Source organism: Bos indicus x Bos taurus, chromosome 13, assembly GCF_003369695.1.
Source record: "Bos indicus x Bos taurus breed Angus x Brahman F1 hybrid chromosome 13, Bos_hybrid_MaternalHap_v2.0, whole genome shotgun sequence".
Classification (NCBI taxonomy): Eukaryota; Metazoa; Chordata; class Mammalia; order Artiodactyla; family Bovidae; genus Bos; species Bos indicus x Bos taurus.
The window spans coordinates 6343310-6360314 of NC_040088.1; the positions used below are offsets into that span (position 1 = coordinate 6343310).

A 17005-nucleotide genomic window follows, 5' to 3' on the forward strand; every position below is an offset into this window, starting at 1 on the left:
TTAAGTGGTTCAAAAATGGGAGGGAGAGAAAAATCTATGGTGTAAGTAAAACCTTAACAAATGTTATCTCTGGGTTACATTATGGATGACTTCTACTTCCTTATTTTTCTTTCTCTGTATTTCCCTTATTCTTTCTGTAATCAATGTATACCATTTTGAGAAAAAAGAAAAAGGGCAAGAAATGTTAAGTTTTTAAAAGTTCTGAATAAATAGGGTTTAACAACATTACATACCACCAGCATTAACGAGCATGTTCCAAGAACATACAGAATATCAGGCCAGGATGGTGTGACTAAATAACTGAACAGGGCTTGCTGGTTTTCACTGGCTTCTTCTGACAGAGATATAACTCTGCATCTTACAGAAGAAGTAAACCTCGAAAGGAGTCTGCTAGAAGATCACCAACGCACCAGGTTATCTGCTGATGACAAGGACTGCCTGTCGTCCGCTATCCCGTTGGTCTGGGAGTTTTCATCAGCTGCAGGGGGGGCGGCACGTTCTTGGCACTCCAGTTCACTCAGGACCCTCTCGGGCTCCGTCAGCCCATGCTTTTGTGCTGCTTCTTAAAATACAATGCAAAAGTCATCATCGAGTCAATACTTACCCTAAAAGATGGCCTGACACCAAGAAGAAGTTTTTGGTTTTTTTTAAGTTTTTGTGTGTGTGTGTGTGTGTGTGTGTGTGGACCATTTTTAAAGTCTTTATTGAATTCATTGCAACATTACGTCTGTTTTATGTTTTGGTTTTCTGGCCATCAGGCATGTAGGATTTTAGCTCCCTGACCAGAGATCGAACCTGTACCTCCTGCATTAGGAGCACATTGTCTTAACCAGAGAAGTCCCAGAAGTTATTCACATAACCTTCAAGCTACTCCTTTTTCCCTTTCTGGCTTTATGTGTCTGTTACCCACAGCCCCACTCCCAGGTCACTTTATACTATAGTCTGGGTCAACGGTACCTCCAGAAATGTGCAATGTAGCAGCCCTGTCCACCCCTACCTACTTCTGAAGATAATTAGCAGCAGATAAACAGAAATGCACAGAAAGGGTTACTAATGTAGGGGTCAGAGAACAAGAGTCACGTAAATGAAGAGGTTGATAGCTATGATAGAAAACCTTAGTCACAGTAGGAGGAAAAAAAAGGAGGTCTGAGCTTCCTGGCAGCCATGTGGAAAAGGAAAAGACAAAGAATTAAATGGATTCCATCATTTCATGAAATAAGCATATCTGATGACTAGCAGAACAGGTGACCTCTATGAGAAATTTACCATGTGGATTGTTATATTAATATATTTAAGGAACACCAAACAACTCAGTAGCACCATCTTCAAAAATGGTTTCTAAAGCATATTCAGCAAATACTTATCAGGTGCCTACTATGGGCCAAACTCTAGGCTAGGGGCTGGAAGACACAGTATGAGCAAGACAGACAAGGTTCACCATGTGAGGACTTCATACACTCATATATTGGACCCAGGAAAGAAAAATCTAAAAGTATGAAATCAAATTACTTTATTTTTAAAGACACTTCTACAAAGAGTTAAACCAACAATAAAATCTATGACTATAGCTTGGTGGTACCTTAAATTAACAAAAAGACAGGGTTTTGAGCAGTGGGTAAAAAGGTCAAAGGTCAATACTCTTTGACCTTGATGCTCACTCATTAAGAGATACATTTTAAAAGTCAGGACCCAGTATACATGTGTGCACAGAGATAAATCATTGAAACATGTCTCATGGAACAATGCTTAACACTACTACATGCAAGACATTCAGTTTGTACCTATTTTTGTTTTATGTCTCCCATTTAAAAACACGGATTACGAACCACTAATTTATTGACTTCTCAACCCATTAATGGTTTACTGACCCCGAAGCTCAGTGTTCAGCACATAACCACTGACCTGAGAGTTCGAGTAAAAACAAAAGGAAAAATCATCTAACAGTCATTTGGAGCTATCCAAGGTTAATTCCACTGAAACTACACCAAAAACTGGGGTAGTTATGAATGAAGTCGAACAAAACTAACAGAGCTTCTCTGTGCATGTGACACCTGCTGACATGGGGACTGTCCCCTGGACACAGTGATGTCTAGCCCGGAAACTTCACTGCCTCAGGGCCCCCCGCCCACTCCTGGGGAAACCTGGCTCTACAGGGCATGGACCTCTGCATCTCCAGTGGCACACCCAACTCTAACACTGTCAGACTGCGCATCCTGAACCCAACCCGAGGGAGAATGAAACCTATCACGAGTCACAAGTGACTTCTTGGTTTCCACGAGTGTGCAGGAGGTGGTCGCGGTGGTGCACTCTACCACTAACACACCTGGCTGGGCACTCGTGTGAAGGAGCAAGGAGGAGGAGAGGCTGGGTGCTTGGTTCTCACCTTTAACTGCAGACGTGACCACATCTTCTAAGATCTCCTTCACCACCTCCTGGGCTCCGTCTTCAGTCCCTACACACACACCAAATACACAAACGCAAACGCACATATGTGGGCATTTCCAACGAGAATGAAGTAAGGTGGAGATTAAGTCAGTGTTCTCCAGAGTCACAGTCTGAAGCAAGAGTGCAAGTAGGCCCTCTCCAAAGCCAAACCTGACCACGTCCCAGGAAATGTGGAAACTTGGGGGCAGCCATCTGCTATGACTCAGTCTTCCCCCAGTGGAACTCTGAGACCCCGCAGTCTTAGACACTCTTCCTTCCTGAGTCACAGTTGCCGGCCCAGGGCCCCCTCCACCACCCTTGGGCTGCAGGCAGCAGCTGGTATTATCCAGCTATGGTTTCTGACAGAACAAAAGGAGAAGCGTCATCTTGCCCCTTCACCTCGTGCACCCAGAGCCCTGGTAAACAGTGTGCCTCTGGCTGCTTCTTTTTCCCACAGTGTAAACCCAGACCTTAGCATGAGATTCCTCACGTGATAGTTGGGAACTTACTACATTCTAAATGGACTTATTCTGTAAGATGGTAACTGTTTAAGTGGAAAAGGCTCGCTACCAGTTGTTTTGGTAGGAAACTAGTTCTGGGAGAACCAGTAAACAAGCATTCGACTAGTCTTCTGGAAGTAAATATTAAGGGCCATCATGTTAAAGAAAATCAAAATAATCCTTTAAATTCTTCTTCAACAATGATTTTCCAATCAGGCCACGATTTTGCCTTTAGTCCTAGAGAAGCAACAGGGAAGCGTTTTCATTTCCATTGGGCACTTAACCCAAGTGAAAGAAAAATGCCGCCCCACACATCAGATCAGTAAACAAAGGATGCTGCAGCCTTCAAACCACTCCAGACACCCCCTGCGGTAGGCCCTGAGGGAGCTCAGGATGGAGACAAAGGTCCTGGAGCCCTCAGCCACCCCCTCCAGTGGGTGCACCCTGAGGGGACGCAGGATAGGAACACACAGGAGACTGGAGCCAGAGAGCCGAGATACACATCAAAGGAATGATCTCAGTGAGCCCAGACTTGTGCACCAGCCTGTACACTGGAAAGCGCTAAACTTATGGGACTGATAAATCTGGTTTTCAATGCAGAAGACAGGAGTTAGAGCCTTGGGTCAGGGAGATCCCCGGAGAAGGAAATGGCAGTCTACTCCAGTATTCTTTCCTGGGCAATCCTGTGGACAGAGGAGCCTGGTGGGCTATAGTCCACAGGGCTGCAAAAGAGTCGGATACAACTTGGCGAGTAAACAACAAATGCTCTCCTAAGAGGGCAAAGAGAACTTGAATGGAGGTTAGAAAAGCCCTCAGTCACGGGCAAAATCTTCTAAACCTGTTTCTTCATCTAAATAAGACGGTTCAGTCTAGATTAGTGTTACCTAGGAAGAAGGAAACAGAACAGGCTCTATCTTGAAAGCAGGACTCCGTCTTGGGCCGGACTGTGGACTTTGAGCTATATGCCCAGTATCTATGGAAACGACATACCAACTGGAAAACCAGGCCCTCAGAAGGGAAAACCAGGGCCCCCAGAAGGAAGAGCCCCAGGGCTCTCCATCGCCCAACTGCTAAGTCACTTCAGTCGTGTCCGACTCTGTGCAACCCCATAGAGGGCAGCTCACCAGGCTCCCCCATCCCTGGGATTCTCCAGGCAAGAACACTGGAGTGGGTTACCATTTCCTTTTCCAATGCATGAAAGTGAAAAGTGAAAGTGAAGTCGCTCAGTCGTGTCCGACCCTCAGCGACCCCATGGACTGCAGCCCTCCAGGCTCCTCCGTCCATGGGATTTTCCAGGCAAGAGTACTGGAGTGGGGTGCCATTGCCTTCTCCATTGCCTAAAAGAATACCCTAATTACCTGTGTAACTGAATAGAATCATACATTCTATTATGCTTATTGGGGTATGACCACAAACCTATTGATAAGTGTCCACTGTTAACTACCTAGGCTTAAGGCATAAGAATCATGGGTTAACTATGATTGTAGCTTTCTTTTTCCTTTGTTCAGACTAGTTTCAGAGAGCCTTATACACTTAGGGTATATAAAGTTTTCACAAATGCTGGTTGGGATCCTTGGCTAAGAGGAGACTCTGCCTTGGGCCCACCGATGTAATAAACTGCACTCCACTATCTGCACTGTCCTCTCTGAGTGAGCTTGTTTCCTGGAACGCGGGGCTACAGCACACACAATCTTCATAATTTTTGCCATTTCATGTACCACTTATTATATTACATGCGTGAATATATATATATCTAACAGTGATCTTTAACTCACTGTAAGCAATAATATTCACACAACAAAGGCTTCAAACACTGATCACACTTTCTTAATGCATGTTAGAACAAATGTATAACTATTAAAATAAAAACCATTCACCTATGAGCCATGTAAAATCATCTCGTCTATCATGATTTGGTAAACACGTGTCTAGGTATTTCTAAGTTCCTTTCTAGTTCCAACATTCTCTGATGCTATGATTTAATAGAATTATGACAACAGGGTCTAATCTCTACTAAACATTCCAAAGCCCCCTGTACACTATCAACACCCAAGAATTAGCAGCCTGATGAATATGTTTCATCAGAGGAGCTGCGGGCTTGGTAGGTTGTTGGGCTGTTTTTCTCTTAATGAATGGGATGCAAGACAAAAAGAGCGAGGGAAGACATCTGTGAGCACAATGGTAACTGTGTACCTACAATATTCCGTATTAGCTATACACGTGTGTAAACGCTTAAGCTAATACTGGGAGTTAAAAAGCAAGAATCTTAAAAATAAAAGAAAATGGGAAGTGACTATTGGGTACAGGGTTTCTTCTGGGTGTGATAAAAATGCTCTAAAACTGATTGTGGTGATTGACTGTTGCTCAACTGTGTCAACATACTCCAAAGAACTGAACTGTACATTTTAAACAGGTGAATTTATAGAACTGAATTTCAATAAACCTGTATTTTAGAAAACTGACAAGAACAGTTGGGTCTTTGGAGGGCTGTGAATGGACAAATGGGGTGAGCTCGCCAGGGAACCCTGTTGGCCATGCCCTAAGGTTCACAGAAGCTAGCATGTTGTAGGCTCAAAGATCTCATTTTGTGAATTTACAGAGCACTCTGATCCACTTCTTGAACGGGCTGATAAGACTGACGGAGTATCAACCTGGGATGAAAATCTGCCAAGGGGAGGAAGATCCTCTGGTCTGCTGGGGAGCTGTCATCCACACAGATTCCACTGGGAGGCACATTGTCTCAGGAAGGCCCAGGAGGGTTCGCAGTGAAGTAGGACAATGCATGTGGAGTGCCCAGGTAGCAAGGACCACGCCTGGCACAGTGACTGCCTCAGGGAGGTGGGGGCCTCCCCGATGGCCAGTCCACAGGAGGGAACCAAGAGGACAGCTGGACACGTCATCTTGGTCACAGAGGCATTGGAGCCCCCGGGGGCCTCGGCAGCCTGGACTCTAGCCCAGGGCGCTGTGTCTGTCAGCCAGCACCTCTGCCATCTGCCTCTCAGGCTGCCCTTCCTCCCAGGTGCCTCACCCGGTTCTCCTGAAGGACGCGTTCTTTCTTTAGAGCCACATCTGGACAAGTGAAGCCTGCCTGTCCCTCTTAAGGGCGATGGTGCACCTCCACTCTGATCTACCACTTGGAGGTTTGTGGTCTGATTCCTACAGGCACTCTGATGCCCACGATCTTGGGAGAAGCCTCACGGGGTGTATTACACCTTGTGGCAACAAAATCCACAGCAATATGCTAAGTGTAAAGCATTCTGTGTTAGAGCAGAATTTTAGGTTCCTGGGTTTCTGTAAAACCATATTCTAGAAATCAAATCCCCCCCACACTCCATTCATTCAGGAAAAAAGGTATTTACTGACTATATGTCCTGGGCACCAAACCAGGTGTTGGGAATATTGTGGTGAACAGGGTGGCTGATGCCTTAGACCAGGAACAAGTGAACACAAACTCTTCAGTGATTTGAAGAGTGCCATGAGGAAAATAAGAAAGGGTGATGGGACAGAGTGATGGGGAGCTTCAGAGAGGGGATCAGTTAGAAACGAAACCTGGAGACAAAGGCGGGGTAAGGGACAGTAGGTGCCAAGGTACCAAGAGCAAGCACCACATTTTCAAGAACCAGAAACACCACCTGCACATCCTATTACAAACAAGGGGAAAGGAACCCAAGGAAGGGTACAGGGAGGTGGGCGGAGGCAGGACACACAGGGCCTTGGACATCGTGGAGATGGCGCAGGCACAGATGCCACTATGAATGGGACAGGATGGGAAATTACCAGAGGGGTTTAAGCAGAGGGAGGTCCTCAACTAATCCACGCTTTTAAAAGATCATGTTGGCTGCTGGGTGGAAAATGGGCTGCAGTGGAAGCACTTTCATGCAGCTCAGGAAGACCTGCTTTTCCATCTGCACAGTTACGGTCACTACAGTGTGTTTAAATATTAATATTTGTTGATTGGCCACAGTCTGATTCCAGTAAAAACCTGCCTGCTCTTTGCTCTGAGAGTTAATAAGGCTAACATGAAAACCGGTACAGAAGGTGGGTCAGGGCTTCCTGAACACCTTCCAAGACACGTGACACCGGGCAGCCAACAGGGCGCACCCAAGGCACGTGTGGCTCCTGTGGCGCCTTTTCTCTGGTCCTGGCCTTGGGTGAGCTGATGCAAAGCAACGTTCCAGCAGCAACACCTGGCCTCTTCCTGCCCATGCCGAGCTCTGGTAAATTACAGATGAACAAAAGCTGCTCAAGTATGCCTCTGGTAGCCAACATACCACCAACAGACCTCACTGCAAATAATGGGGCAGAAGAAGATATGAGGCCAATTACGAAGGCGGGTCAGATATTTCATTGTAGAACCATCAGCTAGAGTGAAAAATTATTTGGCAGAAATCACTTGAGAATAAGGTATGTTCTTGAAAAATATATAAATTTAGAATTCTGTTTGCACAAATTGCACAGTGAAAGAGAGGTAAATATTAAAAAATAATCTTATATGACAACCCAATTCAAAACTTTCACACCTAATGTTTTATTTACTTCAAGACTATCATCGGGTGCGGAAGATCTTTCATTTAAAAAAGCAAGCACAACCAAGTAGTAATGTACTTGGTCTCAGAAGAAGACAGAGCTGTCTGTGTGCCTATTTCTCTATGAACCCACCCACCCACCTTCTGCCTCCCTTCAAAGACGTCCATAAATAGTGACTAACTGCCCGTAAGTGGGCAGAGCACAGAGAGCCTGTGTATATGTGACAGATGATGTCCGTGTCCTCTTCTGGGAGATGAAACAGACATTAAATGCTCAACCACCCAAACGATTACCTTCTGGGACACAAGCACTCCAACATGAACCCACGGCACTACAGCTGACATCAAACAGCAGTAGCTAGATATATTCCAGGAACAACCCCCCAACATCCGACCAAAAAAACCACCACAACAACCAAAACACTCATAACTGACAACGGGATCTGAGACACTTGGCCTCCTGGGTTATGTTTCATAAGAGAAAATCAAAGGGGAAGTCAAGGAGGAGGCCCAGAAAGAGAAGAGCTACTGGAGGTTTCCTGTCATGACACCAGACAGCTCCTTCACCGGCCCCTTGGATGCAAGACGGCCCGGTCAGTGGGGGACGGGGAGGCGCAGGGGCCGTACCTGAGAGCGATGGGCCCCTCTCTCTGGGGGCGTGTCCGTTCTCTGTGATCACCGCAGAACCACTTCTGGCATGCTCGCCATTGGTTAAATCTGTCTTTTCAGGAGTTGTTGGTTTGCTCTGTGCCTGGCTCTGCTTCAAACGATTGAACTTTGGGGACCCTGCTGCAGCTTGGATCACAGGGGACTGTGGTTTCGAATGGATCGGTTTTTCCAATTCTCTGGCCTCCTGCAACTGAAAGGCAACGAAAAAGGGATTCAATCTAAATGGATCCAGCGTTTTGATAAGGAACAGAAAAAAAGCCAGCCTGTTGCATAAAGAATATCCAAACAGAAGGACAGCATTTAAAAAAGGAAATCAATTCCTTCAACAAACTCATAGCAAATCTGGAATTCGAATTTCAAAACCCATCGAGATTCTCTCTCTGCTTTTTAAAGCAAGGACAAAAACAGACTGCAGAGAACTCAGAGGAAGAAGGAATTAATTACAAGATGCTAAGACTCTTCACCAGGCACCGAGGCCACACAGGAAAGACTTCACAGCCTGGGATGGTGTCCCACTCACGGCAGCTGCTAACTGCGACCACTCACCACTTGGTTTTCCATGCGGGTGAAAATGACGTTCAGCATCTGAGTGAGGGTAGCCTTGGCAGTGGTTTGATTGATGAGATTTTTGCTGGCCAAATAGATATTGTAACATGTCCTGACCGTCTGCAGGATGGTGCCCTCGTGAATTTCAATGTGCGGGGATGTGACCGCGGTGAGAAGAGCCTGAAACAAAAATCCAAAACCTTCATCTTCAGGAGTGCCCACTGCCCGTCCTCTCAAAGCCCAACTTTTCTACAAGGTTTGCCTTTGTTTTTATTGGTCTGGTTTAAGAAGATGGCTCTGTGAGCTAAACTGGATGATTAGTACCAAGAGCCAAGCACCTGCTGCTCCAAATTCAAAAAAGTCTAAACACACTTATTAACTCCATAGAACCCAAGTTATGTGAAGTAACCGAGCTGTGTTGAAGTGTGCTCTCTACCAGCTTACTTTTTAAAAAACCAAAAAAACCAGATACTTCTCTCAGGAGGGAAAACGCTCCAACCTGATCTCACATACGTCGATCACAAGATATTCATGTTTTGATGGAGGTGCAGGGTGGGGTGAGATACGGAGATCAGCTTCCCAGTTCCCTGGTGGATTTTCAAGGGAGCTTTAAGTAGGGTGCAGCTAGCACAGAGCCATCCCTCACAAAGCTAACATGTCCAGGACTTAGGATTTGAAACGTTGACCACATCTATCCTGATTGGTTCTGACAAGCAGATGGGACCGTCCCACGCCAAACCATTCCTGGCAGCAGAAATGGAACAGGATGATGGGAAGGGAGAATAAAGGGACAGGGGCAAACTGGTGATAAAAGTATCGACACAGGACCTGCTGAGAAATGGCAGTCCGGGAACCCAGAAATTCAAGGGGAGAGAGTAGAGGATTTCAAGTCAATCTAATTCACAAGCAATTTATGTGATTATTAGCGGAACTATTTACTTTGAAAACACACCTGTTTCTGCTCTTCTGTCTTGGTCCACGCTAATCAGTTCTGACACTTCACAAAAGATCTACGTGATGCTTACATATTTTTGCTCTAGCTCAGTGCCTCCTGAGACAACTAACACATGGTAAATTAGAAATTCAAATTCCCAGAGGGGACGAGTTTTCTCATTTAAAATCCAGACTAGGCAGACAGAAATACCTTAATGATTTGTAACTGAACGCCTTCATCGGTCTGAGGGCCTTGAAAACAGTTGCAAATGGTTTCTACGATCCTGTCAATCAACCGCTTGCCGGGGGCGCCACTGTCGGGGGCGTTGCCAGTGATGTGCCCATAAGCGATGAGTTTCTAAACACAGAAAGCACAGACATGAGGAGTTTCTGCCTGGCCAAGGCTGAAGCCATCCATAGCGGTTAAGAGGCAGGCGGCAGGCTTGGTCTTTAACTTCCGGTTCCCAGAGATCCCTCTGCTCCCCCTGGGTGCGGGGGGGCATGGTCACCCCAAAAGCACAGCATCCGGCCTGACTCCTGATGGCAGAAAAGCCCATGACGCTGAGAGTGGCTGGGGGAAAAGGCATGTGCAGAATGGCCCCCAGTGCACAACCACTTCTGTGAAAGATGGAGGAGTTGGGGACTTCCCTGGTGGTCCGGGGCTAACACTCTTGGCTCCTAATGCAGCAGGGGGCCTGGGTTCGATCCCTGCTTGGGGAACTAGATCCCATAAGCTGCAGCTAAGACCTGGCACAGCCATATAAATTTTTTTTTTAAAAAAAGGAGAAATTAAAACTATATATAACGGAGACAGAAGTTGTTAGCAACTGCCTAGAGCTGGGGGATTCCGGGGAAACAGGGAGTGACTGCAAAAATAAGGCTTCTTTCCGAGGATAAAGATGGTCTCTAATTAGACTGTGGTGATGGCTGCACAACTCTGTCAATATATGAAAGTCACGGAATTGTACACCTCAGACGGGTGAACTACATGCATCTGAACTATATCTCAAGCTGTTAAAACCCCTACCCCCACCCCAACCCCGCAAAAGGCAAGATACATTAAAAACTAATGATAACAAGTTTTGCTCGAGCTCAGGGAGAACTAAGCAGCTGTGAGCAGGAGCAGGACTAAGACATACTGTGGCTCAGGCTTTCATTCTTTCTGAATGGTGACTCATGCCCATGCATTTTTCATTCCAAAAATTAAAGTAAAAACCCTCACTGAATTCTGCACCAACGCTATCAAACTGCATGTCACCCGTGCCACTGAAGAGACAAGAGGCTGTCCGGGCTGTGCCCTCGGGGTCAGGTGACTGATCAGTTTGGACACGGGCCACCTCCCTCCTGACCTGGATTTCGTCAGGGACAATCTGAGAGCTGGAAGGGAACTCAAAGGTCAGGACGGTTTCAAAGCCGGGCTAATATTCCGAGTCCAAGAGGGAGCCTGTGACAGAAAAAGACTCCTGGACCTCAACGCAGACGTGCTCGACCAGGCTGGCTGGGTGGAGCCCAGGAAACAATGTTTTTCTCCAAGTCATCCAGGCTGTCCTGACGGCTGACCGAATAAAAAGAACCACTCATCTGCGATAGGGCCTCTGGGGTCTGTGAACTCTAAGGCACCCTCTGCTTCCAGAGACTTAGTAAAGACTCTGACAGATGCTGCTCTGTTCTTTATCCTTTTGGTTTCTGGCGTGTTACGTTCTTGATCTGCCTGCCCAGAGTGACACAGCTCCAGAGGTGATCACAGGGCCACGGCCCCTGCGACACGCAGACACGCCCCCCGCCGAGGCCTCACGCCACTTCTCAATAGCTTTTCCTCATTATTAGCCTCCAAAGCACTGCCGTCCAACACACAGGAAGAAAAACTGGTTGAGAGAGAGGCTGAGAGCAGAACCATGACACCGCTGGACCGGCGGGCAGGAGAGGCCTGCACACAGCGGGGCTCCAGATCAAGCCCAGGGGGCTCCAGTCCGAGGCGGGGAGATGCTCCAGTGTGGTTCTGGTTTTTATCTATTTCTGGCTCCGTTAGCCCGGTGGGATCTCACGCTCCCGACCAGGGAGCCAACCTGCACCCCGTGCTGTGGAGTGCAGGGTCGTAACCACTGGCTGCCAGGGAGGCCCCTCCAGTGTGTTTCTGAAGAACAAGTCCAGATGCCCACTGTCTCATCCCCTCTCATCACTGCTCCACAGGCTGGCTTCCTGTGAGGGCAGTGCTGCGGTTGTTGTCGTTAAGCTGCTAAGTCATATCTGACTCATTTGTGACCCTATGGACTGTAACCTGCCAGGCTGCTCTGTCGATGGGATTTCCCTGGCAAGAAAACTGGAGTGGGTTGCCATCTCCCTCTCCAGGGGGTCTTCTTGATCCAGGGACTGAACCCGTATCTGCTGTGTCTTCGCCACTAGCAGGCGGATGAGCCACCCAAGAAGTCTCAACAGGAGGAGGAGTAAATAAAACGGTAGCGTATCATTTATCAGGAGTGCCCTCTACTTGCATGGGATGTTTTAACAGACATTAAAACCAACGTCGTAAAAAGCAAGCCACAGAAATATCTGTACAAGTATAAATGCTTTATGATAGAACTTCCAGCTACTATGGCTGAGTCGAAGAGTTGGAACGGAGACTATATGACCTGCAAAAAGCCGAAATACTTAGCATGCAGTCCTCTACAGGAAAAGGGTATCATAAATGGTACCATTTATGTTTAAAAAAAAAAAAGAGAGAATTAAAACATCGAAACAGGCAACTGGGTCTGGGGCTAGTGGCCTAAGGGACTTCAGCCATATCTGTATAGTTCTAAAAGAAATTTCTAACAGAGAATGGAGCTATGTACAACTTATATTATTATACATTGATTTTAAAATGAGCATTAAAACATACAAAGTCTTTTAGAAATAAAAGCTAAAAGATAATGTTTGTGGTATGAACCAGGTAGCTTAAACCAGTGGTTTCCCACAGCTTTATGTAGAAAGAAAATATTAGAACTCTATTTCTATCTACTTTTTATCTTACTCTTTTAAAGGTCTACTTTTGTATGGTTTATAATATATGTAATGTGATAGCAGTAGCACATGTATATAATCTTATACTTGAAAAAATACTGTGAGAGAATATTCTCAAAAATAATTTCTGTGGTTGGTCTATGCCCAGAAAAACTTGGGAGATCACTCACTAGTTTAGACAAGACGGAACTAGTTCTCTCTCCCCCAGGTCCTGGCCTTAGGGTAGCGTGCAGAGACCAGATGCTGAAGGAAAGGACCTTTATCACTTGGGAGAAGCGAGAACAAGGGAAGGCTTCTCCCTGTGGGGAAAGGGAACGCTGAGCTCTGTACTGGTAGCAAACCAAACCCGAAGCATCTCTGCTCCCCACTCAACTTTCCAGGCTGAAAAAGGGATGCCTTAAAACGTCCAGGGCACAATACAGATGCACCCATAGCTGGCCTCAACCCTGACCCAACCAACCTTTCCTCCTGGACACTGGCCCTCCACTTCCAAGGCAGAAGTCACCTCGCCCACAGCAGGAAAAGCCAGCTGAACAGGCTGTGCAAGGGCAAACCCCAAGAGGAAGTAATCGTTCCATTCAGTATCCAGGGAGCACCCAGCCACTTTTTAATGTCGTAAAAAGGACAACTACATCACAGAGATAGTATGCAAAGAAATCCTGGTGTACCTACTACATCACAGAGAACTTCCAATCTAAGAGAGAGCTAACCATATGCCAAAAGCATTAAGACAAGTTCTGTAACTCAAGTTGCTGAAGCAAAGCTGGACGTCAATGTTTCCACCAGAAATCATACTCACACGTACACTGTTTCAGAAAAAAGACCATTTCTAGGAAAACACAGCCTATGTATAATTAAAGAGGCCAGAAGTACAGGCTAACAGTGAAGAGTGGAGGTCAGCAGCCTGTTTCTGTAGAGGACCATCTGCTAAACAGTCAGGCTTTGCAGGTCATGTGGTCTCTGTTCCAACTCTTCAACTCAGCTGTAGTAGACGGAAAGCAGCCAACGAAAGGGCCCAGCTGTTGTTATGCCCTGAACTGAATGCTTGTGTTTCCCCAACTGAAGTCCTAACTCTCCATGTGATGGTAGTAAGAGGGAGGGTCTTGTGGAGGTGATTACATCTGGACGAGGCCATGAGAGTGGGGTCCTCACGATGGGATTAATGCCCCATGAGAAGAGACCAGGGACTTCCCTGGTGGTCCAGAGGTGAAGAATTTGCCTTGCGATGCAGGGGACACAGGTTTGATCTGTGGTCGGGATACTAAGATCCCACATGCTGTGGAGCAACTTAGCTTGCATGTCACAACTACTGAGCCCACACTCTGGAGCCTTGCGCCACAACTAGAGAGCCTGTGCGCTGCAACCAAAGATCCTACATGACACAACCAAGACCCTGCGTGCTGAAACTAAGACCCAGTGCAGCCAAATAAACGTTAAAAAGAAGGAGAGACCAGACTCCTGGCTTGCTCTGTCTGCCACCTGAGGACACAGTGACAACCTGGCCATCCACAAACCAGGAAGAGGGCTCACCAGGAACTCAACCAGCTGGCACCTTATCACGGACTCCCCAGCCTCCAGAAAACTGTGGGAAATAAACATCTCCTGTCTGTATTATTCTGCTACATCAGTCTAAACAGACTAAGGCAGCTACGTTCCAATAAAACTTTATTCACCAAAGCAGGCTACAGGCCAGATTTGCACAGACTGGTTCTAAATCGGGAAAGGAGTATGTCAAGGCTGTATATTGTCACCCTGCTTATTTAACTTATATGCAGAGTACATCATGAGAAACTCTGGGCTGGATGAAGCACAAGCTGGAATCAAGATTGCCGGGAGAAATATCAATAACCTCAGATAGCAGATGATACCACCCTTATGGCAGAAAGAGAAGAACTAAAGAGCCTCTTGATGAAAGTGAAAAGAGGTGAGTGAAAAAGTTGGCTTAAAACTCAACATTCAGAAAACTAAGATCATGGCATCTGGTCCCATCACTTCATGGCAAATAGATGAGGAAACAATGGAAACCGTGACAGACTTTATCTTTTGGGGCTCCAAAATCACTGCAGATGGTGACCGCAGCCATGAAATTAAAAGACGCTTACCCCTTGGAAGAAAAGCTATGGCCAACCTAGACAGCATACTAAAAAACAGAGACATTACTTTGCCAACAAAGGTCCGTCTAGTCAAGGCTATGGTTTTTCCGGTAGCCATGTACTGATGTGAGATTGGACTTTAAAGAAAGATGAGCGCCGAAGAACTGATGCTTTTGAACTGTGGTGTTTGAGAAGACTCTTGAGAGTCCCTTGGACTGCAAGGAGATCCAGCCAGTCCATCCTAAAGGAGATCAGTCCTGAGTATTCATTGGAAAGACTCATGTTGAAGCTGAAACTCCAATACTTTGGCCACCTGATGCAAAGAGCTGACTCATTGGAAAAGACCCTGATGCCGGGAAAGATTGAAGGCAGGAAGAGAAGGGGACGACGGAAGATGAGATGGTTGGATGGCATCACCACCTCAATGGACATGAGTTTGAGTAAACTCCGCAAGTTGGTGATGGACAGGGAGGCCTGGCTGCTGCAGTCCATGGGGTTGCAAAGAGTCGGGCACGACTGAGCAACTGAACTGACTAAACTGATAGTTTAAGGACCCCTGATTAAAAACACAGACTTGGAGTAAACAAGTCCTAGACACCCACCCAATCCCATCACCGCCTGCCTGGGGGAACTTGGCGGGGCTGGACACTTTATTCTCTAAGCCTCAGTTTAATTAGTTCAAAAATGAGGATGAGAGTAAGAAGCTCAGACAGTTGTTGGGAAGATTAAACACAATGTTGGAGGGATAAAGCTCTTAGCACAGGGCCCAGCACAGGCTGAGTGCTGAAGATGTTAGCTGCTGTTTAGCACATCAATAATGGAGACTATCGGCACCAGCTACCAAACTAAACCTTAACATGAGGACAAAACAATGAAAATTAAACTTAAGCCAAACTTTCCTCAGAAAATGTTCACAGCAACAAATATTTTAGGCTAGAAGTAGGATTTGAGCCTGGCATTTGAAAATTCTTGGCTGATGACACACTTCACACAGTACAGAATTATACTGAATAAGAAATGGCTTTTCATTTGGAAGAGCTGTTTCTGTGAAGAAACTGTCATCAATTTTTAAGAACAGCTATAGCAAAGAAGAGAGATTAATAGAGTAAATATTAGACTAGAGATGCCAAAAGTGTGGCATGCCCACCGCCACTTGGCAGTCCTGGGTCTCAGCAGACAGAATCAATCAACTGTGGCACTTTCTCAAGAAATCCAGATGAGGCTCCAGATAATTTTTCAACACAGCTTCTAAGCAATCACAATACAGAACCTATTCCCTATTCCTGTTCTAGAAAGTACTGGTAAACTGTGTATCTCTCCACTATATTTTGAAAAAATTTTCCTAGCTCTTTTCACTGCTGTAGGTTCCCACTGGAGTTAAAAACAAATGTTTCTTGGGGAAACCAAAGCTTCAGGAGTAGAGCTCAGGAAAAATTCAAGAATGCTGGACCCAAACTAAGAAGCCCGAGCTGTAGCGCTGTTTCTGCTCCTCACCACCTGAACATCACTGGACAAGGCACCCTAACTTCTGCACGGCTGCTTCTTCACCAGTGAAAAGGGATTCATAACAAGGCTACTTGTGGCCCTAAACACAGTCAATCTCATTATTCATAGATTTGCACTTGTGAATGCTCCCATTTACTAAAATGTAAGTCCCAAATCAATACTTGGTAGACTAATATGGTCATTTGTGGACACCCACAGTGCAGAGAAAAATTTGAATCACTTGATGGTCAAGTTCCCAACTGAAGTCAAACAAGGAGCTGCTCTGCCGTCTTGTTTCAGCTCTCATACCGTAAGCGGTGACTTTTCTGTGATCTATTTAGTGCCATGGTGTTCACATTCTTGTTCTTTTTGTTGGTTATTTCACCATTTAAAATGGCCCGTGTGCACAGAGCTAAGTGCTATCTTAGTGTGGCTAAGAACAAGAAGGCAGGGATGTGCCCTAAAGAGAAAGGACGTGTGATCAGCTTTGTTCAGGCATGTATCAGAGTGCTGCTGATCATGAGCTCAAGGTCAATGAATCAACAATGCAGGCTGCTGTAAATAAGGTATCTTTAAATAGAACATGAGCTTCCCTGAGGGCTGAATGGTAAAGAATCCACCTGCCAATGCAGGAGACCCAAGAGACGCAGGTTCAATCCTTGGGTCAGGAAGATCCCCTGGAGGAGGAAATGGCAACCCACTCCAGTATTCCTGCCTGGGAAATTCCATGGGCAGAGGAGCCTGGAGGGCTACAGTCCATGAGGTCACAAAGAGTGGAACATAACTGAGCACGCAAGCATGCACACAGAAACCCACAAAGAGTAAGGTT

General features: G+C 46.2%; 1 protein-coding gene across 2 annotated transcripts in view; it reads right to left on the bottom strand.

Annotated features, from left to right (window-relative positions):
* Positions 1–17005, bottom strand: part of ARFGEF2 (ADP ribosylation factor guanine nucleotide exchange factor 2) — an 82916-nt gene that overhangs the window by 50860 nt on the left and 15051 nt on the right. Inside the window, exons 4-8 of one of the 2 annotated variants that reach the window (XM_027558324.1) lie at positions 9810–9956; positions 8666–8845; positions 8078–8309; positions 2384–2452; positions 411–562 (exon numbers count right to left, since the gene is read on the bottom strand). In XM_027558324.1, coding sequence (XP_027414125.1) covers positions 411–562; positions 2384–2452; positions 8078–8309; positions 8666–8845; positions 9810–9956 — 780 coding nt within the window. The remainder of the gene's footprint in view (positions 1–410; positions 563–2383; positions 2453–8077; positions 8310–8665; positions 8846–9809; positions 9957–17005) is intronic. The other variant, XM_027558325.1, reaches the window with a different exon arrangement.